The sequence below is a fragment of the Geospiza fortis genome, unplaced genomic scaffold (assembly GCF_000277835.1).
Source record: "Geospiza fortis unplaced genomic scaffold, GeoFor_1.0 scaffold41, whole genome shotgun sequence".
NCBI classification, from domain to species: Eukaryota; Metazoa; Chordata; class Aves; order Passeriformes; family Thraupidae; genus Geospiza; species Geospiza fortis.
The window spans coordinates 2,631,074-2,658,564 of record NW_005054299.1 but is presented as its reverse complement, the minus strand read 5'-3'; the positions used below and the strand labels follow the sequence as shown (position 1 = coordinate 2,658,564).

The following is a 27,491-nucleotide window of genomic DNA, read 5'->3' as shown; positions in this document are numbered from 1 at the left end:
AAAGAACAAGCAAAAATTTTCATTCAGAGCAAACTGAAAAGACAGCACCTTCTGTGGGGTTCTATGTTTATGTTAACTTTTGATTAACCAGGAAAGATAATTCATCAGGGAAAGATACAGCGTCTCCTGGGAGTCTCATACTTGCAGGTAACTAGTTCTCAATATCCACTGACTTGCTCACCTGCGTAGTCTTCACTGAAATCAACAGACTGAAGTAAAATGACTTTGGATTGGTGATTTAATTTACACCTGTCTCAGCTCTGACCTCACCATGAGGACATGAATTATATATTTCATACAGTGTTAAAGCTGGAAAATACATAACTAAACTATTGGGCAGGAGTTATAAATAACAAGAGGAAGCACATCTTACACACACAAAACTGAACTGGAACAATTACTCTCACAGCAGTTACAGAAACAGAAAGAATAAATATATTGAAAAATAAAGACAATTCTACCACAGACCATTAAGCAGGATGGTCCAGATGCAGTTTTCAGCTGAAGAACTCCAAAACCAACCAGCTGAATTTGTACTAACAGGAAGACTTATTCTATGTTTAGCACATTTCTTACACTTTCTTCCTGAGCATCTAGAGAATCACAGAATATTCTGAGTTGGAAGAGACCCACATGACTCACGGAGTCCAACTCTTAGGTGAATGACCTGAACAGAGATTGATCCCACAGCATTGGTGTAATAGCGCCATGCTCCAACCAACTGAGCTCATCTAAGGGTCATATTCTAACACATAAATCAATATTTGAATACAGACATTCTTATCTTCTTTGGGTCATATGAGTGGCCAGTGTGCTGCTGTGGCAAACAAAGCCAACAGGATGCTGAATTGCATCAACAAGGACATCTCCAGCAGAGATAAAGAAGTCATTATTCCCCTCTATTTAGCTCTTGTTAGGTCACACTCAGAACACCGCATTCAGTTTTGATCCCTACTGTGTGAAAAAGATGTGAATGTGCTGGAGAGAGTCCAGAGAAGGGTGACAAAGATGATCAAAGGATTGGGTAGCCTGTCAAATAAGGAAATACTGAGAAAATTTGGTTTGTTCAGCCTTGAGAAAAGAAGGATCAGTAGAGATCATATCACCATGTTCCAGTATTAAAAGGGTGGCTACAAGGAAGATAGAGTCTCCCTTTTTACAAGGAGTCACATGGAAAAGACCAGGGGTAATGGGCACAAGTTACTGCTGGGGAGACTACAATTGGACACAAGACAAAAAAATTTCACAATGAGCACAATCAGCCACAGGAATAACGTTCCCAGGAAGTGGTGGATTCCCCAGCTCTGGACACTTTAAGATTCAGATGGAAAAGCTGCTGGGCCATCTTGTCTAGACTGTGCTTTTGCCAAGAAAGATTGGATCAGATGAACCTTGAGCTCCCTTTCAACATGGTATTCTATGATTCCATAGTTTTATTTAGCATTATTTGACAGCTCTGTACAACTCCCTGACAGGAGGTTGTAGTGAGGTGGGGGAATGGTCTCCTGTGCCTACAGTGAGAGGACAAGAGGAAATGGCCTCAAACTGAGAAAAAGGAGATTCAGATTAGATATTAGAAACAAGTTTCATTGTTTGGGTGGACAGGCATTGGAAAGGGCTGCCCAGGGAGGTGGAATCACCATCCCTGCAGATGTTCAAGAGATGTCTGGATCTGGTGATAGGTGATGTGGTTTAGTGGTTATTGTGGTGGTGTTGGGTTCATGATAGGCCTTGATGATATTACAGTTCTCTTTCAACCTTGATGATTCTATGATTCTATCTGCTGTAATAGGCTAAAGAATCAGGATCCATTTACTGTCTTCATTTGATGTAAAGGTATGTTGCTTTTTCTACCTCTTGTAAGCTGCAGGCAGATAACCTCTTACCTGTCCAGCCTGGTGCAGACATTTTCATAACCCTGACAATGTTGGCACAATGCCAAACAAGTTAAACAACATTTTGGTTCTGACCATCAGCTGTGAGCAAGTTACCTAATCCATATGTCTTGGTCTTTAATTTCTACCAGTATTAATCTATATTGTCTCATAGCATAGATAAGGAATGTTGAAATCAACAAGGTCATTAAAGAAATCACAGTAAGGATAGAAAGTCCATGCAGTTCTGGTAACCTCACTACTCACAAACAGTTAAGATATTTCAAACTGAATAAAATAAAATACGTGCAATTTTTCCCTTGAATATGTATAAATAGGTTATGGCAGAGAAACAACACAAACCATATATACTTATGTAAAAACTATTTCCCAGACTTCAGGAAATAACACACTGCCTGAAGGTTAACACACTTTCCAAGACTGTTGTACTGCCCAAACCTGAGCCAAACCAAAGCACTAACTTAGAGCATTGCGTCATTACCACTTTTTGAATTGTTATGAATTACAGAATTGATGTCAGAGATCATAAAAATGAATCTATTGGTCTGCACTATTGCCCCATTGAGTCATCACATAACATAGTCCAGATTCTTGTCTGTAATGTGCTTTCTTCCCAGGGAACTTTGTAGCAGCCAGAAAAGGCAGTTTGTTCACAGAGAACAGAAAGCCAGATCCATGCTATCCTGGCAGGAAGAAATGTCCCAAAATTTTCTCTATAACATTTTCACCCCATAAACACAAAGCCACAAATTTCTTAATTCTGTAATAACCTGCCTCCACATCCCAGTGGCATCAACCACAGCATCTGATTAACACAAATGTATGCTAGTTCCCACTGAAATCAGTTAGGTTTATATGATCAAATTTAGGCAGCTATATCAAGTGCTTTCATACATCAGGTCAAACAGTATCATATGGGACTCACAGAATAATTTAGGTAAACTGGATGGAACAATAGGAAAGGGGTTAAAAAAAATCACATATATTAAGCAAATATAAGCAAACAAAAAAAGCATTTTCCCCCCAGATCATAAATAGCTTGGGAATTGCTTTTTAGTATTTGTGCTGTATCTTAATTTCTATTGTTCTTTGAAATCAGTAAATCACTACAGGGATGGTGACACAAATAATTACATTTCCAAATGTTATCTATGCTGTGTATACACAAACACAGACAAGCAGTATTTTATAGATCAACAAAAGGAGGGATAAGCATCCTGTGTTATTAGATATGCCTAAAAAATGGTACTTAACAACATTTACCTGTGAGCATACCAGCGTCAGCAAGCTCAGCACTGGCGATGGGTACAGTGGGACCATCCGCTTCATATGCTTTCAAAATGTACTTCTCAATTACACCTATGACCCCAGCTGGTTTGTCCCAGGTGACCTCAATGCTGTAACCATTTATACTGTGAGCTCTTGAGGGAGTTGGCACATTTTGTGGAACTGTAGAAGGATAAAATAGAAAATAGAGAAAATGGCAGTTCTAAGGAGACTATTGCCCCTATTCTTCACTTTTAATGGCTGCAGTAAATCAGACTCAACCATTAGCATAAATACAATTTATTAGAGTTGTAACTTTTCAGCATTGATTTAATATGACTGCACATCTTGAGCTATTCAGTTTAAGCTATATTTCAAAACCATCAAAACTCCATCTACATAACATTCCTTCTTGTCTTGTTGCAATTTTCCAAAAACATTTCATGTATCAAACATATTTAAGCATCACTCACAAAGAGAGGAGGTGGATTGTATGCAGCTAACAAGCACAGGCATTATAATAATACAACTGAATGAAACAAGGCAGTAGTGCAAAAAAGAAGAGTTTGATATTTATCAGTTAGGTATCTAAGCCACAGAATGCTACAACTATGAAACGTTTCTAAAAACTTCCATTCTATTTTACAGAAGCCCTTCAAAAAATTAAAGCACTTTCATTTACTTTCCACACACATATTTTATTTCCACAATACCATCCACCTTTTTTGGGGCAAAGCAGAGATTTTTAAGGCCTTTTTGAAAAATTCTTTGCTTCTGATCATTCCATATTACAAAAGAAAAAACAAATTAAAAAAAAAAGAAAAAGGAAAATTTAAATGTTTTAAAGAACTGGAAAACCAAGATCATATATGCATAGAATTGCTCATAAAAAGAAATAATTCCATTTCCTATAACCTTTAACTATTTCTTGGATATTACTACGCCAAGTAAAGGTCTGGTCAGTAACAGCTTCATCACAGATGACTGCACAAGGGATACAGAGGAAAGACCCAAGGAACACTATGGCAGGATGATGGATGATGAGTTTGCTATAGATGCATGTGGACTCCCTCATCCTGCTGATGATCACTTGCTTTTCTCACCATCAAATGGCCTATTTTTTGGTAATTTTACTGTTTAGTTTCATTAAATATGAATGCAGCCTTGTTTTTTATAAGGGTACCAGCATCAAATGCACAAAAATACCCAGAAGTTCTGATTCTTCTGTAAAGAATGTGATACTCTGAGAAAGTGCCTATTACTACAGCAATATATTGATTTCATTAGTTATGAAAGTGTATCACAGGGCGAGGTAAGGTACTGTACAGCAGATGGTCTTCTCATAAGGGATATAACAAAACCAACTCAAAAATAATTAAATAGCGCAATTATTGTCCAACCCCAGGGAACACAGACTGCTCAGTGCTGTGGTCAGCTTGCAAACATATATTTGTGGCAAACCTTACAGTTGTCAGATGGTTGACATGAAAATATGCACATGTTTTGTCCCTTCTGGGTGGTACACAAAGTATAGGTTGCATTAGAATGTATCTGTAAGTCCAATATTTATGCAGATATCACATAATTTTTTAAGGTGATACATTGGATGACATATCAAAAGAATGCTTTGCACTGATGGAATGCAATTGGGCTTCAATTTCAAGAAGAGGGAAAGTTAGTCAAGTAAAATACACAGAACTGTAAATCTTCAAAATCTTACTGGCTTGATAAAAGTTTGCAAAAGCACTGACCAGAAAAGTTTTTTAAATTCTTTTCATAAGATATATGAAAAATTTGATCTTTAATGCATCATCTTCCTACCCTGAAACCTTCTCCACAAGCCATGTGCTTCTGTTCTAGTAAATATTGCCACATTTTCACACATAATCTATGGACTACTCATTAAAAGAATCCTCATTCAGCAGCACTGAGTAGCACACCCACGTGCGGCTCATTTAAAAAAAAAACTTTCACAGGACCACCTTCTCCCTAGCAGACACATGGCCTCTTATTTTCCACAGCTTGTGCCTGCTCTCCCAGTATCACCTTCCTCTACACCTGATTTTGTAGCACTAAATTATATGTAGGAAAATATAAATTTATTTACTCCAGCCCACTCACGTAATGTGACATTAGATGTGCACATATGAACACAAATAAATGGTTGATCTTACACAGTTAACGCAGCTCAATCCTTTGGTGTCCTTAATTAAATAATCTAATAAATATTTGGAAAATACCTTGAGTCATGAGAAAAAAATATTTGCCTGAACACTTTACAGTTGATGACTGTAATCTGGTACCTGTTCAAAGCATTAAGCAGTTTTACCCTCTCAGAAACACTATGCAAGATTCACTAATCAGAATTGTTTTGGTTGGATTATCTCCACAGAACCACAGAACGAGTCAGATTGGAAGGGACCACAGTGGGTCATCTGGTCCAACCTCCCCACTCAAGCAGGGTCATCCTAGAGCACAGGGCACGGGATTGTGTCCAGGCAGCTCTTGAACACTTTCAACCTGACATTAAATATCTTATGAAAAATAAGAACGAGTAAACCTTGAAATTTTATTTACCTGATTCTCTTGTTCGAGCACGGGTCCACGCACTAGATACTGATCCTCCTTCATTTAAGGCAACCACCCTATAGAGGTATTCTTCACAGGACATCAAGAAGGACAGAGGAGGTAAAAGATTAAAAAAAATACTGAACACAGTAATACATTAGTAAAGAATGGAATGAAAATTATGCATTTTATGTAAGGAACCAATGCACTACCTGTAAATGGTTGTAGAGCACTCTCATAAACACTCTGCTCTTTTCCTCGGTACACAAGGATGGAGTCATTTCCCCTGCAGTTAACAGCACTGTCAGTTGATAGGCATCCGTCCAGATTGACTCTGACAGCACTGCTGGACACAGATGCCAAGTTAACGACAGCACCTCGTGTAAATTTAACATCCTTCATGCAACCACCGAAACCTAGCAAACAGTAAGGGATTAGTACCACATAAAGAGCTTCAGTCATTAAGAAACACTTCTGTTCCTTTCAATTCTATATTTTCAACATTAAAGACTGTAATGTGAATATGTTGACTTCCAACATGACATTCTGTCTCCACTTTCAAGACACTAAGCTGGTAAATTCCTGCCTTACTGATCAACATTTTCACTGTTAGCAATTCCATCCCACAAGGAAATACCTTTCCATTTTCTCTTTCACTACTTGTCACTTTGAAATTATTACCATAAAAGTGATTCTCTGACTTTTAAAATTAGCTTTCTGCTGCTTGCTACTACTTTGTTAAATATACATACTCTCTCAAATGGAAAAGAATATCTAGATTAAAATTACAATTAACTTCAGGAGATCGGATGGAGGGATATCAGTTTTGTCTAACAGGAACATAACTCATATGCTGTTTATAAACATACTCCAGAAACATAACCCCAAACTACTTGTTTATGATAAAAAATTTAAGAAGCTTCATTTTATATTTATTTCTATATATCCATATATTTCTCTGCATGTGTGACATTCCTATGGAATTTTCAAAAATGTTAAATCAGTTACTTGCACTTACAACACAACTAAAAAATTCAGGATGCAGTTGTTAAAACTTACATATTTACTAAAAATTAATAAATTTATATATAAAATGGGTCTCAAATCTGAGTAGTGGTTGGTTCTTAACACAAAACCTGAGTAAACAGTAACCAAACTGAAGACTTCAATTCATTTAAGAATTAACTCTGCGAATTAAAAATCCACCTCTCACAGATCAGGGCTTTTCTTTAGCTTTGTGAAAGCTAAAGTATTTATATCTTATTTATATCTAATGTACTTTTATTGTCTTTATCATTGAAAGATGACAGTTCAGAGCAGTATTTGTCCTTAGCCACCTGAACTGAGAATCTAATGTCTATACACAGTTCATGCAAAAGGGGTAAAGAAGGTGGACATCCATTTTGAATCATCCTCTAAAACACCTTCTCTTTCCACAACACAGAGTATTTGGCCAAACTGCTCCTTAAAATGAATATATCCTAATTTAATTTCAATTCCTAGTCCACAGTGACTGGCTCAGTTTCTTAGGCTGTCACAGAAGAAAGAATTAGTCCCAGTCCACCCAGGCATTCTAATCATAAGATAAAATGAAGTTGTTTGATTTGCAGTGAGATGCATTCTCTACAATCTATTTAATACATCCTTTTTAGTATCTTTTTAGCTGCATTTATCACTATTTGAAGACTCCTCACTGAAATCAGCCAAGCAATACTGTCTATTCTCAAGTAGCTGCAGAATAAGTAAAGATAGTACAAATTTTCACAAATATTCCTGCCAGGTAACTTCCTCTTGAATCTCCCAGGATGGCATGTGACGGGTCATGCAAAGGCTCACAGACTCCAGCTAAAATTTCTTAAAGTTGTAACTCACACAGAGATGAGGCAGGAGGAGAATAATATTTATCACTTATTTGCTGTGGGCAAAACAACATTCCTTTATTGAAAAATTAACTATCAAGCAGCCATAGATTGAGAAAACCTTTTCTAAATATTTATTAAATGGAAAGGTCTCTATATTCTATCATCTTACCATTATATCATTGTAGTCCTAAACAAAAGTATGTTTTAAGCTATAATATCTAATCTTGCTCACCTGAACCTACATGTAGGAGCACATAAGATAATATTCATCTTCAGACACTCTAAATATAAATTCACGGCTACCACCTTATTTTGTGGCATGCTGAGGTTTGGTGGGAAATAAATATTTATTGATGTGCCTTGATATGCACTTCAGACATTCACTTTATATGTAATCTTGCCCTAGATTCTTTGTTCACATATCTCTTTGCTGCAGGAGCTGCGAATGCATCCACTCACGAGGCTACACCATCTGCTACAAGGCAACACTGACAGGGTATGACTGGCCAGCTCTTTTGGGTCATAAATATTATGCACACAGAACCTGAAGGAAGATTATATTATATGTGATACTTAGAGCTGGAAAAGCACCTAAAAACATATTCTTGAACTATTCTGTAGCTGTGAAATTAAAAGGTTCCAATACAGCTCACTTGAATGTGCACATTCAGTGTGAGCTCATGCATTCAAAGCCACTTAGTGGATTCCCTACTAATCACTTACTGACTGATACACATTTGTCCACAGTAGCTGAAAAACATCCCATGACTGATTAACAGTTTCACAAGTAATGAAAAGAGACACCCAAACAGAGCCAGTTTAGTAGACACTTTTTGCCTAGGCTGCCTACAGTAGATCCTTTTGTGGAGGCCATTAGAATCAGAATGCAATTAATGCTTCCCTCTTTTCCCTATAAATTTGACCTGTTCCAGAATAGAAGGGTCACAGTGATGGCTAAATATATGATCATCTTCCTTCCTTCTGATAATGAGGAAAACATCATGGTAATTGTAGCCAAAATCCAGTTTTGTTCAGGTGTTAATACTTGCTTCATTTTTTGGATAAGAATCAGTATTGCCCAAAAAAGACCAAGAAACTCTCAGCTGCTTTTCCATGGGACTGCACCCAGATTCATTACAGTGATTTAAGCTATGTTTACTGTCTCCCACTGGTTTTATATTCCAGATCTGCAAGTGACACAAGCTGATCAAGTAAAACAAATTTCTGTGAACTGGCATTCTCAGATGAAGATCTGAGATCCTCTGGTTGGGCCTCTCACTTCACCATTTCCTACACTCCAGGTCCTCTCTCATCAGTCAGATTGCTTCAGGTAACACTGGAAGAATTTTTATAGCCTCACAAAAGGATCAGGTCTAAGTAAAGCTGGATGGGTAGGGATAACTGGCAGAGTCGCAATGGGTGGGAGGAAAAATTCATGTTACACATCCATGAATTTAGACTATCAGCAGCAGAATGTCCACCTGGTGCATGACACCAGTTCTCGAAAAAGTATGTTCTTCTTGGTGTCATCTTACCTTGTTCTAACCCCAATTCTCTATAAGAACTCTGAATCTCAGGTGGGATTCCTCCTACGAAGACAGGTGAGTTTACTTTCAGCTCCTGAACACGGGGTTCAAGCGCCTGCTCTCTCAGCTGATTCATAGTGGCCGAAATCACAGAGCCCTTCTTGCTCACGGTGACTTCATTCCACTTTCCATCACAGTAAGACAGTCCCAACCAGAGATCCACTTGGGTAAAAACAACACCAGTCCTTAAGAATATGTTTAATATTCCACTTTTCAGCTCAATCTATACATTTTAAAACAGAAAAAAAATATTTTGAAGAAGACATCAAATACACAACAATGACAGAAAGCTATTTAAAAAAAATGAATGAATTTTTTACCTTCAGATTAATACAGTTCATATACAACATGCTAAATACAGTGCATCAGTTAATTCAGAATGTAGGAAAATAGATTTTGATTTTTTTGACAACTGACTTTGGCACTAATGTATCTAAAAAGAAAAGACAATGAACAAGACTGTTTAGCTTTTTTGAGAATAAGAAAACAGTACTTTATCTATCGATTCATTTTTCAGAGGAATGTAACAAGATAATAAGGAAATGAAATGTCAGACCTGATTAAGGTCTTTTTAATTGGCTGGTGAACTCAATTTCAAATTTTTCCAGCATACATTGATTCTAACATTCATACATTTCATCCTTATTCTTCTAAATCTTGTAAGAAAATAATTGGTTTTGTATGTGCTCTTTGAGATTAATGTGCCAATCCTCTAATAGAAATACATTTTACTTAAATTTTTCACTGCACAAGTTTCCAAATGCTTTACTGCAAGACTCTTTATCCTAACTGACTCAAACACAAGTAGGCTGAGATTGTAAATTGGCACATACAGAACACTAAACACTTTGGGGATGAATTGGAGGTTGAAAAATATGAATATTTCACAAAAAGACATTTCTGCTTCTATGCAGAAACCTTATTAAGTGAAAGAAAAAATGCAGATTTAATATAAATTCTTATCACTATTATTGACAAACTGACATATTTAGTTTACTGATAATATTAATATCACAGTGTTTGTAATTGGATCATATTTCCTTAACAGGAAATACAACAAACACCCCAATTGATCAAAGAACTCTGTGCTCAATGTGGGTCCTACTCCCCATTGCACACTGACTTCTTGCCCCTGAAACAGAGGGATTTCCTTTATTTGTTTCTTTGGGACCACAACTTTTCCTATTTCCATAAGTTCAGACACATTTACAGCTAAGGACTCCACAATACAGGTGAAGGACTGATCATGGCACCAACGCTGATGGGAACAGCTGGAAAAGGCAGCCCATTGGGCAAGTCTGCTTTTCTTCACTGGTGAGAATTAATATGGAGCACACTGTGCTGGTGTGAAGAAAGCATTCCAGAGGCATTAGCACAGCAGCATGCCAGCAAACCTGCCAGACCTGGGAGCCAGAGAGAGGGCATGGTCCTTGACCCAGAGTCACTACTCAGCACAACCCTCCTCCAATTTACTCATCTTGGCATAGTTTTAAAGCAGGCAGCGAATGATGCTTGTGCTTTTTGTGTTGACCTGGACTGACATTTTAAATGCCCGAGTGCAGCTAAAGATAGGAGACCACTGCTCAGTTTCAACTCTTCTGCATGGTGAAAACAGAAAAAAAATCCTAAGTCCTGCATGGATCTGAGCACTGGTACTAAGTACAGGTTTATAAAAGCAACAGATAAATAGTTTGCTTTACACAGAATTCTGGGACCACTTTCAAAAAACGTTATTTTTAATCATTATGATTTTTAATCTGTCTTTGGAAAATATATTATAACCTGAAACCGAAAATGCATGAAGATCGTATTATTCTGCCAGGTACCTCAGTAGCCACCTCTCAACAGAACCAGATCTTTTATCACAGCTCTAAACCTAAGCAGGTTTCACTTGACTTTTTAAAAGCATGCTTGCTTTTCAGAATTTGGGTTACAGAATTTCATTAGTGCTTTTCTCTGTGCACACAATTTTCATTTTCATCTACCTAAGCATGTAAGGTTGGAACTAGGAAGATAAGAGCAGCAAGAAAGATTATTCCACAGTCACACTAGCACGTTGTGGTATATCTCTGAGACTGATACAGGGACCAACTCTGATTAATAATGTTATTAATGACCTGGGCAGTAGAATGGGGTATATTCCCAGTGAGTCTGCAGCTGGTAGCAAAGGGAGCTGCCATTGGTATCTTAGAGATATAAATCAGCTTTGAAGAACAGTACTGAGTGAGGTGGATCACAAACTGAACACTGGCCACCAGTGCACCCTCAAAATAATAAGGACAAACTAGCACTGCACTAGGTTAGAAAAAAGGTGGGCAGTGGTTCCAAGGAGATGATTTTTCCCCTCCAGTGATCATGTGTAAGAACACATCTGGACCACTGTATCCAGTTGTGGACACTTTGGTAAATGAAAGATACTGCAGCACACCAGAGTGAATCCAGTGGAGGGACACCAAGCTGGTCAGTGGCTGAAGTACCTTGCACACGAGCTGAAGCTGAAAGGACAAGGTTTGTCCAGTCTAAGAACAAGCGAGGAGAGAACTTAACTGTTCCTCTGCCTTATGAAAGGATACAGAGAAGACAGGCCCAAGATTTTTCTCAGAGGCTCATTGTGAAAGGATGAGAGGCAAAAGACAAGTTGTAACAAGAAACAGTAAGAGATCAGGGCAGGCTTCTTTGGGTGTTTTTACTTTTTTCCCTATAACGAGGATGGTCAAAGATTGTAAAATTTGGAAAGCTGTGGACTGTCCACCTGTAGAGAGATGTACACTACTCAAACAGAAAATGCCAGGAGGAACCTTATCAAACATAAGTTGGTCCTGCTTTTAACAGAGATTTGGAATAAATTACTACAAAACGTCCTTTCAACTTAAATGATTTTGTGGTTCTGTATTGCACTTCTCTGCAGGAGCCAGTCCCTGCCTCACTCAATCTGCTTATAAACATGATTTTGAAGAGGAAAGGAATATCCAGACACAGCTCTGAGAAACAAAACAAGTACAATAGGGGCTGCATTAGAGGCTGAATGACACTTTGCTAAACCTGCCATACAAAACAGTCTCAACCAATATAGAACTAGAAGAATAATCATGGCTTTTGCTCGTTTGAACTGCAAAGTCTTCCTGAGATTCAGAATTATCAGCAGAGACAAGCAATGGACTTCAAAAAACTTATCAAGGACAGGCAGTCTTTGAGTCCTTTGAAAGAAAAAGTACATGGCACTTCTGCTGATATGCAGCCAATCACTCCAGTCCAAAATCTAGTTCAGTTCAGACCTGCCAGCCAGAGAGCAGAGGCCCAAACACAGACCCCTCAATAGCCTCCTCAGTCAGTCACTCTAATGGAAAGGAAATGAGAATGTTTTCCTGACACCTAATAGAGAGAAATTACTGCAAACCAACAGGAATATCACCCTCATTCTCATGTGAGTATCGGTCACTTATTTGCTACATTTTCCAATTTGAGTTCTCAAAATTTCACATTCCTCCTTAGCTCCACACTTTCATCTTGCACACTTGTTATTTTACTTCATGCAGCTATTGAAAAGTGCAGCTCTTTGGAAAAAGTTCTTGCAAGACTTTTTTCTTAGTTGCAGCTTTGCAGAACCAAATCATCAGTGACAATGTCTCAGGAGCCAGTTACTGGTATTACATAGAAATCTGATAGTGCTTTTGTTGCTGGTGAAGGGGTCAGCATTAAAAATCAGTCATGCAAACTTTATCAGCAGTCGCAAAATCTTCTTGTCAAATAAATTCATGAGGAATCATATGCCAGAGTGAGAGCTAGTGATTCCTACCAGTATAGCTGGTCACGGTTAGCTTGTAATTATTATGCCTGGATCCAAAGATAATCAGGTTGACCTCACTGGCTTGAGTTAATTCTCAGGGCATGGAAGTCATGGAAGAAATGACCTTTATGCACAGCACCTTTCCAAGACATCATTTTGTTCTTGGGCAGAAGAGGAGAAAGACTTTTTGGCTGTTTGGTAGCAGTCCAGCTGTGTGAGTAGCTGCAGTCATTCCCAAACTATAAAGCTAATAAGAGAGCTGTGACCTATGCAAAGGGAAGGGTCAGGGAATACCTGGCACTCAGGCTAAGTGGCATAGCTCATAATCTGTTTTGCTGCGCAAGTGTCTCCTGACCAAAGCTCCTAACAAAGACATCGTAGCTCATGCGCAACAAGCTACACCCCTCATTTTCACTTTCTATTAACCTCCTCTTGTGAGATCAAGTGTACAGAGAAGCCTTCTGTCATCATTATCTATGAGCAAAACACAAAGCTGAGAGACCTGGAAAAGTGTGCACATACTCATCCTCCCTAAAATTCTTCATCTTAGGGTTATGGAGATGTTAAGGTCATGATTAAATCTGGATAAAAGAAATTCACCTGACAGGACAAATGCTAAGAAAATCATCCAATTTTCAGAGCTAAAAATACTGTAAATATAAAACTGCCAAAATCTGGAATTGAAAATGAAAGGAAATTATTTTGTCTAACTTCTTTGTGCTTTTGACTCCACTTTTAATTTAGTAAGTCTCCTTTGTAGTCAGAATCTATTTTCTCATATTTCACAGAGCAAGAGAGAGGGAACAAGACTCACCTACTACCAGAACCTCCAGAAGAACCCTGTGAATACTCTTCACATAAATAGTGGCCCTGTGCTGTGAATTACACACATAAACCCTTTTTTAGGGTGGGACAGTAGCATACATGTAACATCTTACGCTATTGGCTCATGATCTCAAGGTCATTACTTCAAGGCAAAATTAAAGTAATAACTGTAATTAGCAAGACTTGCTATAGGTAGTCATGACAATTTTTTAACTAAGGCTGCTTTAAAAAGAAGAAGCAGTAAGTTCTAGCAGAACTCAAAACCCAGGAAAAAATTATCTGCTGGCAAAGCCAGTAGTATAAAAAGTAAATATGGAGTAAGTTATAATTGACCTGAAAAGGAGGAAAATATATTTATATGGTTTAGGTCAGAAGTTTAAAAGAGAAGGCCCATTAGACATAATGCCACACAATAAAACAGGTTGTGACATGACAGCCATTAGCAAAACAGCTGCATAATAAGAAATAAATAAATAAATAAAATTCAATAAAAGTGCAGAAAGAGCAGATTGGGTCATAAAGAATAACAATGCTTTCAAAAATCTCTAAAAATAAATTATTGTTTCCTGGAACAACTGAAAAAATGTATTTTTTCCATGTCATCTTCTGTAATACCTACTAGTTGGTGCAAGTATATTTGACCCACTAAGCAGTGGTAACCACAGTCTAATTATACCCAAAATCCTTGGAAAAGTAAAGTATGAAAATCCATAGTCATATAGCTAATAAAAGAATTTGAAAAACTAAACCAAACATTTTAAAACTTAAACAAGATATTGGAAATGATAGAAGCACAAATAATTCTGAGCATAAACAGTTTTATTTAACAGACACCAAAAAGAAGGTTCATAGGCACTACCTCACAAATTTGCCTGATACAGGATTTGTGAAACTTCCTCTACAGTGTCAGGAAAATGGTGACAGAGATGAGATGGAATTAAGCTGGAACTAACTAATTTCTGCCTGTTTCAAGTCAAAAGAAACAAAAAAATATGGATTACAAAAATAAACATATACCTTAAAGAGAAAGTTTTATGAGGAGACCAGACAATTTCCATCACAGCCTTTTTGATTTATAATTTAATTGATTTTGTTTTAGTATGAGAACTGGGAAAATAGGTAAACTTTATGCTTTCCTAGAAATTAAATGAAAGCTTTTATACATGTATTTTGTTCTTTTTTCTGATCACTTCTAATCCAGTTAAGACAATAATTCTGCTTTTCATAAATTGATATATTTCTTATTTCTGACATAAATAACAACAGTAACTTAACACTTAGAATCTGTTAAAGAATTTTGGGTCCATTATAGTGTGCTGTGCAAAGCATTTCAAAACTAGTAAGAACTGAAAATAACTTATGGTTTGAAATTTCTTTCAGTGCTGGTTTTGCTTTTGTGGAGAAAACTTACAGGTCATGTCTGAATAGAGTTAATTGTATTTTTGAACTTACTGCAAGATAATCTGGGCCATCTTTATTGTAAACAAACAAAAGCAACCCATTCAGTTGATCTGTTCTGAATTTGAATGAGATCTCAAATTCCAGTCCACCACTGAAAACACCTGAACGAAGCTCCAGGAAACCTTGAAAGAAGGTGAATGCATACATAAGTTAATCAAATAAGTAAATTGGTTCAAGAAATCAAAAGTAAAAATCTAGGTGCTACTTTATACTCTGACATGAAGAACTCAGGCTTCAAAATTATAGTTCACAACTTCATCATTTAGCTTTGAGGACAGTTATCAATAGTGTACTGCAAGAAACCAAACCAGTAAAGTATCCTAAATTTTTTACCTGGCTTTTTTTTTTCTTTTTTTGTTGATAGGCATCTTTATGTCCCTACAAAAGTTAAAATTCACCTTTCAGACACACATCCAATCTGCATATAGTTACCGCAGCACTGTCTGTAATTCCCCTTCCATGCAGCAACCTTCTGTCAGCCAAGAGACACAATTTTAAACCAACAGAAATAATCCCATACAGATAAAGCTGCCTTGAAAAGCAGATCACTGCAACACTTTTGACATAACCACCTTCTCAATTACCTCAATAACAAATTTGGATAGAGCAACAGCACAGCAAACTACCTCTGCCAAGAAAATGTGCTCCTTTTGGGAGTCCGATGGGGCATCCTTCCCAAACATGGTAGACGTTGTTTTGTTCTTCAGCATCCTGCCAGTTCAAAGATTCCCAGTTCTCATAGGGAGTATGCACTTTTTTCAAAAATATGTCACTGAGACAGCCCACAAATCCTTTCTGGACTATCCTCTTCATCCCTGCAAAAAGGAAATTATTTTTTTAAGTCAAACACCTGCAACTAAACATAGGAATTAATTTATATGTTTTCTACATGCCGTCCCTATCATATATGTCCATGAGTGCACAGAAAACCAGCCATCAATCAGGTCACAAAGCTGGCCTCCAAGCTAAATCCAGATTTCTGAATGGGTCTAATCACTAAAGACAGCACCTGCTGCTGTGTAGCTGAAAAATATTAAATCTTTTGAGATTTTTGCATACAAGTACTTTCAAATCAACAACATAAATTTACTCTATGAAGATCCAAAAAAGCTTTCTCTAAACAAAACAATTCTAAAGAAAGGCACGCATGTGCTGAGTAGGAAGCAATAGGTGAGGCAGAGAAATATAGGTTTAGAAGCTTAATAGGGAAGTTTTTCCTTCCTTTTTGTCTAAAACAAAAAACCAAAATCAACTACACATAGCTGCTATCACTTCTTTAATACTGGGGGCAAAAATTCAAATCTGTTTTTATAGGTGCCCTACTCTTACATGGCATTTATATTCAGTCCCATTTTGAATATACAGCTGGGGTTTTTGAGAAAGGCATCCTGGATTACTTTGTGAACCAATGCTTTAGAAGAACAGATGCATGTATTTCTGGTTTTAGTGCAGTGAAATAAAGAAGTAAAGAGGAAGCTGAACTCTAGTGTAGCCCACATCAAATCAAATAGATTTCATGCCAGAGGCAGAAACACAAACTTAATAAAGAATTTGACTTCCAGATTAATATGAAAAAACAGAATTCTGGATATGAATTCACTGAAAACAGCTGATTGTATACCTACATAGACAGTCACCTCTGTCATCTGATGGCAGTTTACACATTTGACATATACACTAATTTTATGTATCAAAACTTATGCTTATTGATTCTTTGAGACACCAGATATGATCCAGCTCCTCAGAAATTCTATATCTGTAAAATACAGGTATATTCATACACCTCTGAAGGATACAAACTCTCACCAAAAACGCCAGCATGTTGTATCCCTGCATCAAACTGGGATGCATAACCATGTGCTTAAGCTAATACAAACAATTTACATTGGTATTTTGGAATGAATTTGTGTAACTGTATGTAAAAAACATACCCATAAGTTTCACACTCATACCAGTTCTGTGTACAAAATCCATTAAAATGTACACAGACCTCATAAGCTGTTTGAATGCTGATGAAATCAACTATATAGAGATTTCAGTCTATCCCAAAAGATAAAATTTTAGAAATTGTACAGACTTATTTGTCATACTTACCTTCATCCTTTCTTACAATAGTATAACCCTGTGGAAGTCCTCCAACAAAAACTCCCGTGTTCTCTCCAATAATGGTACTGCCACTAGTTGCTAAGGAAGAACCTGAACAAAACTGTTCATTATTCACATATTCAATGCTTTCAAAAGATTTTCAACTCAATAACAAAATACTGGTATTTTATAAAGAAGCTAATGTGACACAATAGTCTGAGACTTTCCTAATACATATCCAGGAAATATTTACGGCTGTTTTACAACAAGAGATTAACACAATTATAGATTCACAAGCACAAAAAGAGACTTAGTATTCAATTATCAAATATTCACAGCGGAGACATACCTCAGATGAACAGACAAACCAGTAATGACAAAACAGTCAGAAAACTGAATGGATTTTTTTCTGTATGGGTAAGCACAGATAGCAACAAAGCAAGTACCCTTAGTAATACCAAAGTTATTTAAATTAATTGATTACCTGTGTACTGCCCATCAACTGTGATGTTTCCCAGAGCTTGAATTCTTGTAGCAATTATTTGGTGCCAACTGTTATCATTATACACTTTTCCACCATCATTCGTTGGAGTGACTGCTACTGCAGATCCCTTTTTATTAACAGAAGAATTTGATTTAGAATATTTTGAAGGTAACATTTAGAGTAATATCGTACTCTTTCATGACAATTTATACCATATTACATCTAAAAATAAAGACAGCAGTCCTATGTTTAACCTCCTTTGGACTGCTAAATGATGTTTAGGACTTATTTAACCTTCTAAATTTAAACACTAAATTTAACCTCCTCAAATAATAAATGAAGGATCAAGCATCCAGTTCAATGTCTATTAAAAATAGAAAATCCTGTGTAGTTCCCCTGATAAAGACAAGGATGAGGCACAAATTATTGAGAGTCATGTCACTCAGATTTTATAATTTTTATTCCTTTTTTTTTAATTATTATGTCTCTATTTAACTACTTCAAGGATTGCTGTGGCTGTGAAGTTTGATGGCCATGGTTCAATGTGCCATCCATGGAGAGCAGCTGCATATCAGGATTGTTAATTGCAGCACCTGTCCACATGAAGGGATCCAAAAGAGGGGTGCACGTGTAGCACGGTAGATGCATTTTCTCTCCATGTTAACTTGGTATCAAAAGCACTAAAATCTCTAGATGAGAAAGTATCATACATTTATGGGGGTAAAAGGTCATACCAAGAAATTCAGCAAAACAAAACAAAGCAAAAACACCCTCAAAACAAAACCTCAAACAACAACAAAAAAACCAAATAAACAAAGCAAACTAAATAAGAAAAACTCCAAAAGGTAGTCATTGAGGTTGTTTTTATGGTACAAGGGATGCTTGTAAAAACGTATTTAAATTTAATGAGAATTGTTAGCCAATTTTAATAAAACAAATAAAAGTACTACATGAAGGGGTGAATTTAAGGATATCTATTACATATACAGAGAAATCTTTTCTGAATTGCTGAGTAAGAGGAGTGTAATAAATGCAGTTACCAAATTAAATCTCAAGAATGCAAAGAACCAAACAAAATATGGCATAAATTAATATAATGATGCAATAAAAATAAAATTAATAAGTTTCAAGAATTTTCTTGATATTTATATCCACATAATCATCTAACTTGTTAATAATTCCTATAAGATTGCCTTAGGACTTTATATAATTCTTAAACTATCTGGGAACTCAACATTATTCTGCTGAATTCACAAAAGAGAATTGTCTTGTACAGCAGGCAACTACACATAGAAAAATGTTTCTTTATATAGGTACTGTGCTACAATCTCAACCACTGCAGTTACTTTATGGCTTCAAAAAACAATTTCCAAAAAGTACATAAATGAGAAATTTGGTTCCTTATAATTTGGAGGCCCAGCTTATAACTTTGCAGCAACAAGCCAGACAGTTCAACAATTTTTTTTTCCAGATGTTCTAGTATTATTTTTGGTCCAAGGATCTTAGAATTACACACATGGAGAAAAGCTGTTGATAGAAACAACCACCTATTTTGATTAATACTAAAACCCTCTTATTAAAATTTAGTATTCTGTCTTAAGTGATGTTCATGTATTAGAAATTGCATTTTGGCACACAGACTTATGAACCCAGAACACATTTAACATTTAGCATCAGGGACTGTCACTGTGTATCCTATGCATCAAAATATCTATGTGATGTGCACATCTGTACACAGTTAAAGAAAAAATTATTTCCTGTGAATATTTACAGCTCGTTTCCAGCTCCATTCAGCCAACCTCCTGGTACTGAGGAGGTTTGGAGAGCAGTCCCTCTGCCCCACAATAAGAATACAAAGCTATATATCCTTACACACTAATGGCACTTTTTCATATACTATTTTTTATTGTCTTCTCTCCTATTTCAACATTTTAATATTTTACAAACACACACATTTCATTACCGTAGTTTAATAATTAAAACCAGAACTGGTGTCATGCCCAATTAATGTGCCCTGGTAGCATGCCCATTAGTTTTTCCATTAGTGAATTCAACAATACTAATGGGATTACTAGCATGGGATGCTAATTGGGCGTGACATAAGAAACTGGCTTACTTCTTAGCATACCCTTGCTAATGATGAAATTAATGAGCATTTTATTAAATGCTGTCTCATCAAAGTGTACTTAGTTAGCGTTAAAATTGTTACAAACGATGCTGCATTCTAAAGATCAGGTGCCTGAATAAGTGGTTCTTCATATTGTGTTTGCCAACAGTCTAGAGCATTAACAGTTTTATATCAGAAACCACATTTATTTCTAACCAATTCAATCTGGGACCACACAAGCACACGTGCCAACCTGTGCTTAATTTTGGAGGGAAGGAATGTAAAAGACAAAAAAAAAGTGTTCAGAGTTCAGCGTGTGCTGCACTAGAGAGGCCTTTTTACACTTTTTCCAGAACTACCAGAATCACTCGGAGATCACATTCAAACAGCCTGCTGCAAGATCGCTAGTCATGGATTTTGGAAACCACATATTTTGAAATCTGCATTATTTTGCTATGCCATACAATAAGTCTAAATGTTTGGTTGCTGCCAGTAATAACTGAGTAAATATAAATGATTCTGTCATATTGATGTTTACAGTGAAAATCATCACAAATATGAATCTTCAGAGATACTGTCTCAGATGCCAAAGTCTGAATGCAACAACACTTGTCCCAGTCAAGTTATTTCAATGCTTAAACTCCTACTACGAAGAAGGTGAACAAGTACTGAAGTTTTGCCTGTGCCAAGGAGGAAGGTCTAGTTGGGACCCATAGCCAGGTATTGTCTATCTTCCTTCCTTTTATTTTGTGGAATAAAAACCTCACCCTCAGAGTGTGCCTAATACTTTGGCCTCTCCATGACAAGAACAACAAACAAGGCAACATACACAAGGAAAGTATCTGGTGTTCCTCCTTTTTGCTGTAAAATTTAGTAAATTAATCATCTTCTAAAATGGAAGAGCTGGATACAATTCCCTCCACCCTGTGAGAAGAATCTCAGTCTATCCTCAGGCTGTCCTAATCACTTAGAAAAAAAGGTACTCCATGTTTGGCTTATATTTCCACTGTAACTGATTTCACTTGGTATAAGATATTCAGTGCTTCCCTGCAAAAAAAAGAAATTTCCTGTAGCCACTGAAAGACAACCATAAATTTAGCTGGAGTTGATTGTATAATTTAGGTGTAGATGTACAGGCATCATGATAAGAAGAAAAATCCATGGACAGCTGAAGCTTTACAGAGACTCTGAGTTTGGAGGAAGCTCTATAGAAAAATTTGATTGATCCAAAAAGACTAAGGAAAATATCTGTTTGAAAAAAACCTCATGCTTCCTGGACCGTGGATAGAAACCCACAAAGAATGGCAGTAAAACAGTTAAGAAGGAAAAAAGAGCAGTTGCACAGCACAAAAGGGAGACAAAAAGGAACAGTCAGACAACAGCCAGATGAATGGTGGTGTACATGGAGCTCAGAGAAGTATGAATGGACACGAAGAAAAGGATTTGAAATTAACACTTAGCGAAGGAAGAAGCGAGGCTGCTGAAGGCTCCCCACCAGGAGGACTTGGCAGGACCATCCCCAGAGCAGACACAACAAAGAGAGAACGCGCGGCTGATCACGAGCAAAGATAAGGCCCAGCATCCCAAAAGGGACTGAGGGTACAAATAATTAACCTGCCACAGGTCACAGCTGGAAGGGAGCACAGAATATTACACCACACTGCTGCAGATAAAAAGCTGCAGAGACACAGTTCTCATCAAAAAGAACGTTGGCAATTTCTCAGAGAAGAGCATAAAGGAAGGGCCATAAATGTTTACTGTATATGTCACGACTATAATTAAAGACAAGAATGCCTATAACCTGGCTAAGACACCACTTGATGTCAATAAGAAATAATTAAAGCATTTGCAACTAATGCAGACTGTGATGCACAAATGAAAGATGAAGAAATGCTGGCACAGTACAGGATAGCTGACCCTGTAGGAAAGGAATAGCAAATGATGGCTAAAGAAAAAAAGAAACAAACTACGACAAAAACAAAGAAACAAATGTAATGACAGTAAGGTAGCACAGCATACAGAAGATAAGGATACAGAGGACTGAAATTTTTTGATAAATGAATTTTCAGAAGTAAAAGAAAAGGTTTGCACACAAAACACTTTGATGTAGGCCACTGTACCCTACTTTTGAATCTGAGGATCTCTTCCACCTTATTAATGAGAAATTAGAAAGTATTAGCTTTCAAGATAGTAAATCAACTATTAAGACCTACACTGCTTCTGGATGCCTTCCAGAATGATAGTTTTTTTTTTCTCTAAACAGCAATTGAAGCACTGAAGCAGCACCATAGGCTATTTCATAAGAGGAAACTATTGAAGTGATGAGCCTAAAAATCAGCATGGAAGAGTTGCCTGATTCAAATGAAATAAAAAGATAAAGAAAGATACATTCATAAAGAAGTAATCTGTTAAAATTCAAGACAGTAACTGTTGAAAATATTACATGAACTGAGAAGCTCTAATGACTGAATATGAGACCTGCTAGGGATTTTACAGTTAAGAGACAGGTGAAAAAGTGGGAGAAAAATTAAAGCCCCAAAGCAGCCACTCTTCCATCTCTCCCCCTTCCCATTCTCCCAATACTGTGGATCCAAACAAATAAAATATCTTCTAGGGAATGATTTAAACAAGTTGACATAAAGCTACTTTGAAAGAAGCAAATCTGAAAGAAGGATTAGGAATACTATTTGAAGCATTAAAATGTCAGTTGAAAGATAGCCATTTCAATTAACCATCAAACAACAACAGAAAAATCTAAATAAACCTCAGAAGATCTTGCAAAAGAAATAAAACTTTCCTTCCAGTTAAAAGAAGGTATAGGTCTAAGAGAGCAAAAATAGAACTAGTCCCTATTAAAATGTTTATGAGGACAATATTAACAACATTAAGCTGGGCCCCAAAATCTGAAGTACACAATAAGATAAAGCCTGCATGTAAATGCTGTAGAATTAATAGAAATGTGTATCTTAGAAGTAGATTTTACATTTTCTAGAATTGAGATCACATACAAGCCTGCCTCTGCGCAGCATCTTGCTTCTTCTATAGGTGTTCCAAAGCTTAAGGGGATTTTCACTGCTGCATAACACCTCCACATGGTCACAGAGTGACTGTGGCAGAGCTCAGGAGGTAAAGGTTAACAGTAGGTGACAAAAATCTGACAATTATTTACAGTTTCTTGCATATTTATGAAATATAAGTGAGGCCATGTTTTTTAATTCCATAATGAGATCCAGTTTTGGGGTGGCCAGAAACACAAAATACCCAAACAGAAATGCAAGGCATTGTGGCCTTACTTTTTATTTTGTTGCTACTTCTCTCATTATTTATATTTTTACATAATGGTGACATGCTGATCTCTATAGGGGAACAGTCTCAAGATGACAGGCTTAAAAATAATTGGCTAACATTATATAAACTTACTAACTAATTCAAAACTCAGTTCTGCACAACTTTGAAATCTTGTTAGTTTAAGCTGTAGTAGTGTTTAGTGGCACTGACAAAAAACCTCATTCATAAAAATACAAAAAAAAGTCTTATATTGTGGCATACACAACAAAAAACAGCAAAGATTTAGTATTTCAGTTTTTCTCTCCTCAAAATCTCTAGTTACCTATGGGTTCTGAGAAGCAAGCAAGCTTGTATCAATTAAATTTAAAAAACAAACAAAAAACAACCCAAAAAACCAAAACAAAACAAAACATCCCCAAGGATAAGCATGTAAAAAGTACAATGGTAAATTATATAAGCTATTTTTATAGGATCCTGTCTTTTGTTGTACCTGTGGATCAAAAAGAAAGTAAGGACGCCCACTCCTCAGCTGCAGTGCAATGTACTCCTCCTGATTGCCGGGTGATGCAGAGAAAAAAATCAAACCATCAGGCTCCTGGGTTCTAAACTTCACTTTAATACCTGGTTAGAAAAAAGCAAATAGATGGTTAAGGCCAAAAGTGGTTCTTGTAAGTTACAACAAAAGTTACAAATAAAATATAATTTTAAAAACAGCAGCAACATCACAAAGCAAAATCATGGAAGTTCTGTTCACCTAAACTCCTGCTAGACATTGCAGGAGAAATTTTACTAATCCAGACTGAGGCAGCCCTTGAGAGAAATTTCTGTGAGCCCTTATTCATCTCTAAAAAGAGACACGCAATTGTGACAAATGTTGTTTAGTAACTTCTTTCTTAGGAAAACATAATTCAGATATTAGCATACTATTCTAAAAGTTGATGTTTTACATGTGGATTTTCATTTGTCTCTTAACATTTCTATAGGCAAAACAGAAATGAGGTTTCTGCATGCAAGGATTTGAATGAAGAATAGTAGGCTTTTGGTTCCAAAAGATATATGTATGTGTTTATATGTAAATTTATATATATATTCTTTTATAAACATCATATCTAAGAGCACAAAGAACACATGGAAAAGAAGTAGTTTTCCAACGAAAACTGGAAATATCCAAAGGAGTGATGGATGAACTAAGCTTCATTAAGGATTTTCCAGATCATTATCAATAGTCCTCCATTTAGTTTCTGATATAATCCCTGGTGTGTGGTAGAGCCACGCCTTTCCTGCACCAATTTTTTGCAAAGAGAAATGAAAAGGCAGTAAGCAACACCCACCTATTCTATACACTTCCATGACATTTCAGTATTGTCGCAGACAACTTTTGTGAAAATCCTTTTCTTAGGATTTTTGCCTGCGGAGAAGCTGAGAGGTTTCAGCAACAAAATGTAAACAATGGTTATCTGCTGTTGTGGAATGCATCAGGTGGATTTTTGATTGGCCCATCTTGGATGCTTATAATTAATGGCCAATCAAGGCTGAGCTATCTCGGACAGAGTCCGAGACAGCTCCTTTTGTTATCATTCTTTTTTATTCTATTCTATTTCTATTCTATTCTTAGCTAGCCTTCTGAGACAAAGCTTTTCCTTCTATTCTTTTTAGTGTAGTTATAATGTAATATATATATCATAAAATAATAAATCAAGCCTTCTGAACATGGAGTCAACATTCTCATCTCTTTCCTCATCCAAGAACCCCTGTGACCACTGTCACACAGTATAAGGTGCTTTACAGAACAAGGTAAGTAACTGGGTTTTACCCAACTCTATTAAACTATCCAGTATTTTCCTTATTTTATGACAGGCAGAAAACAATAAATTAATAAAGTTTTTATTGCAGACAGCACCTATATTAAAAAAAATAAAACTCATAATTCTGACATGCATTCATATTAGGTTATGCTTGTACCTGAAAGGAATATCCTTTGGCCTCTCTACCTAATTGCATCCAGTGTTTTCATGTAAATCACATGATACACTCACAGACACAAAGCAATGAAAATCAGTCCTGCTACTAAAACACCTGCAAAAAGCAGTTGCACACAAGTAGCCCCCTGCATGTACAAAAACTCAGCCAACAGTGTCCCTAGTTAAGGAAAAGCGCAGCTTTGCCTGGCTCAGAAATGAGCGCTTGCAATACTGTGAGCTTCCAGGTACTTCCAGCTGCAGTATCTGCTGGAGAGGCTGAGACTGATGGCCTCTAATCCCAGCAATGGGGAGCACAGTTAATTTAACAGGCTGCCAGTATTTTTATGAAGCTGCCACAAGACATTTCTGAAGACCAGAGGATCCCTCCTCACACCTGATGCAGAAGGACAAACACAAAATAATTTAGTTTCTGCAGAAACACCATGCATTCTTGTACAATATTGTGCTGTATTGTACATATACATTTTCGTATAATATTGTGTTAGAAAATAGAAATTAAATGGTTCATAGCAGCAAAATTGCAGTAATTACAGAAGTTTTCAATTGTTATGCAGAAGCCTTCTTTTTCTTTGGATATTGAAGAATCCTGCTTGTAGAGAGGCTACAGCTTTATAGAAATTATTGATGAGTCAGGAACAATTCTTTTCTTCTAAATTAATTTGCCACCTATTAAAGAACTGAGAAAAGGACTTCATCCCTTTAAATTCAAGGGTCCTTGGAATTTCTCATGAGATTAGGAAGTTCAATATTAATAATTTCTCACATTTCTAGAAGTAACTAGAAGAGAGAAACCAAATATTAAGAAAACTTCTGCCCCACAGACAATATTTTCACTGCATGATAAAAAAACTTGTGAAATTAATATTTTTCACAAGAATACAGTAATTAATGCTGGACCTCCAGGTCAACACAGAGCATACCCAGAAGCCCATTCAGACTTGTAGCAACTACATCCATGCCATTTTTCTCTCTTAGTGGCACGGAACACTGGAAATGGATTTACTTCATTTGGACAGAGAAATCTTTCCTTCCAACATCTGAGAAGTTTCACAGAACTTAAAAACCACATTGTATTACCAAAAAAATTTTCTTTTTTTCTTTTTTCATACCTAGGGGGAGGGTGAGACGTTTTTCAAGTTTCTCAAAGACTCATGTCTATTATTTCAAAATGCATGTCTAAAATCTTAATTTCAATGTTAAATATAACATATAAATAGAAATATAAATAAAGTGGTGACATTACAATTACTTCTGTAATTTGTCATATACAGAAACTGCACCACAGCCACACTACTCATGCTACTAAATCTTGGATGGAAAACATGACCATCTGTGGGGCATAGTAGGAAGGTACTTTTAACCAACTGAAACTTGAACTGCAACTCAAGAATTCACCTAATATGCTTGCTTGTGTGACACAAATCATTGTTCCACAAGAACTTATCATTTCTGGGATAAAAACCAACAGGAAATTCTACTACAAATTAAACATTAATGTATGTCATTCAAATAAATTCTTTCATTCCATTTCAAATTATAGTTGCAATTGGAGAAGCTGTCAGAATTCCTTTAATTATAAATAAAGAAACTTATTTAATTTCTGTAATTGAATTTCTTTAATTATAATGGCATCGTACAAAAAATAATACAAGCATTGTATATAGTGAACATAAAAGATGAAAACAAGACTACAGAGTAATAAAAAGGACAAGTAAAATAAATTAGTAATTATTAGCATTAGTGTTTTCAAATATCCCAAACTGTATTAGGGCAGACTAACCTTCTGTCAGGATCTACATACTTTCAATTTATGCAGCGGCAGACTGGGACTGGATTTCTGTCCTAGTTTGAAAGATGGCACACCCAGGTTAGAAAGGGAATGAGACTGTGAAACATGACCAATGCAGGCATTTTCAAAGGCATCCAGCTGAGATGCAACATCAGCACGTTACCCTGCGAGGGACACAGCTTTGAGAGTCCCTTTCAGGAACAGGCTGACATTACAAGTAAAATTATATAATATTACTCTAATTTTTGATATGCCAGAACACAAAAATTTCTTTTTTTGTCCAATAAAGAAAATGCATATGGTGGGATTTTTCTTCCCCATCTTTGCTTCCCTCATGTAAGTTTAGCAAGGCTCAGAACTTAAGCAGCATTTCACATTCAGACTACCTGGATTCAGATTCTTCTAGCACATTTCAGTATGATTTACAAGACCAGCACAGAAGTATTTAAGAGGCAGGAATGTGCTCTTGAGATGCTGACTGCATTTCTGGCAAGTTTACAGAGCAC

At 36.5% G+C, this 27,491-nt stretch overlaps 1 protein-coding gene across 1 annotated transcript in view; it reads right to left on the bottom strand.

Moving 5' to 3' along the window:
• Positions 1–27,491, bottom strand: part of USH2A (usherin) — a 371,949-nt gene that overhangs the window by 220,478 nt on the left and 123,980 nt on the right. The window contains 9 exon segments of the mRNA XM_031059531.1: positions 3,159–3,344; positions 5,739–5,819; positions 5,942–6,145; positions 9,127–9,400; positions 15,242–15,372; positions 15,877–16,055; positions 17,341–17,446; positions 17,820–17,946; positions 23,705–23,835. Of these exon segments, the coding sequence (XP_030915391.1) occupies positions 3,159–3,344; positions 5,739–5,819; positions 5,942–6,145; positions 9,127–9,400; positions 15,242–15,372; positions 15,877–16,055; positions 17,341–17,446; positions 17,820–17,946; positions 23,705–23,835 (1,419 nt within the window).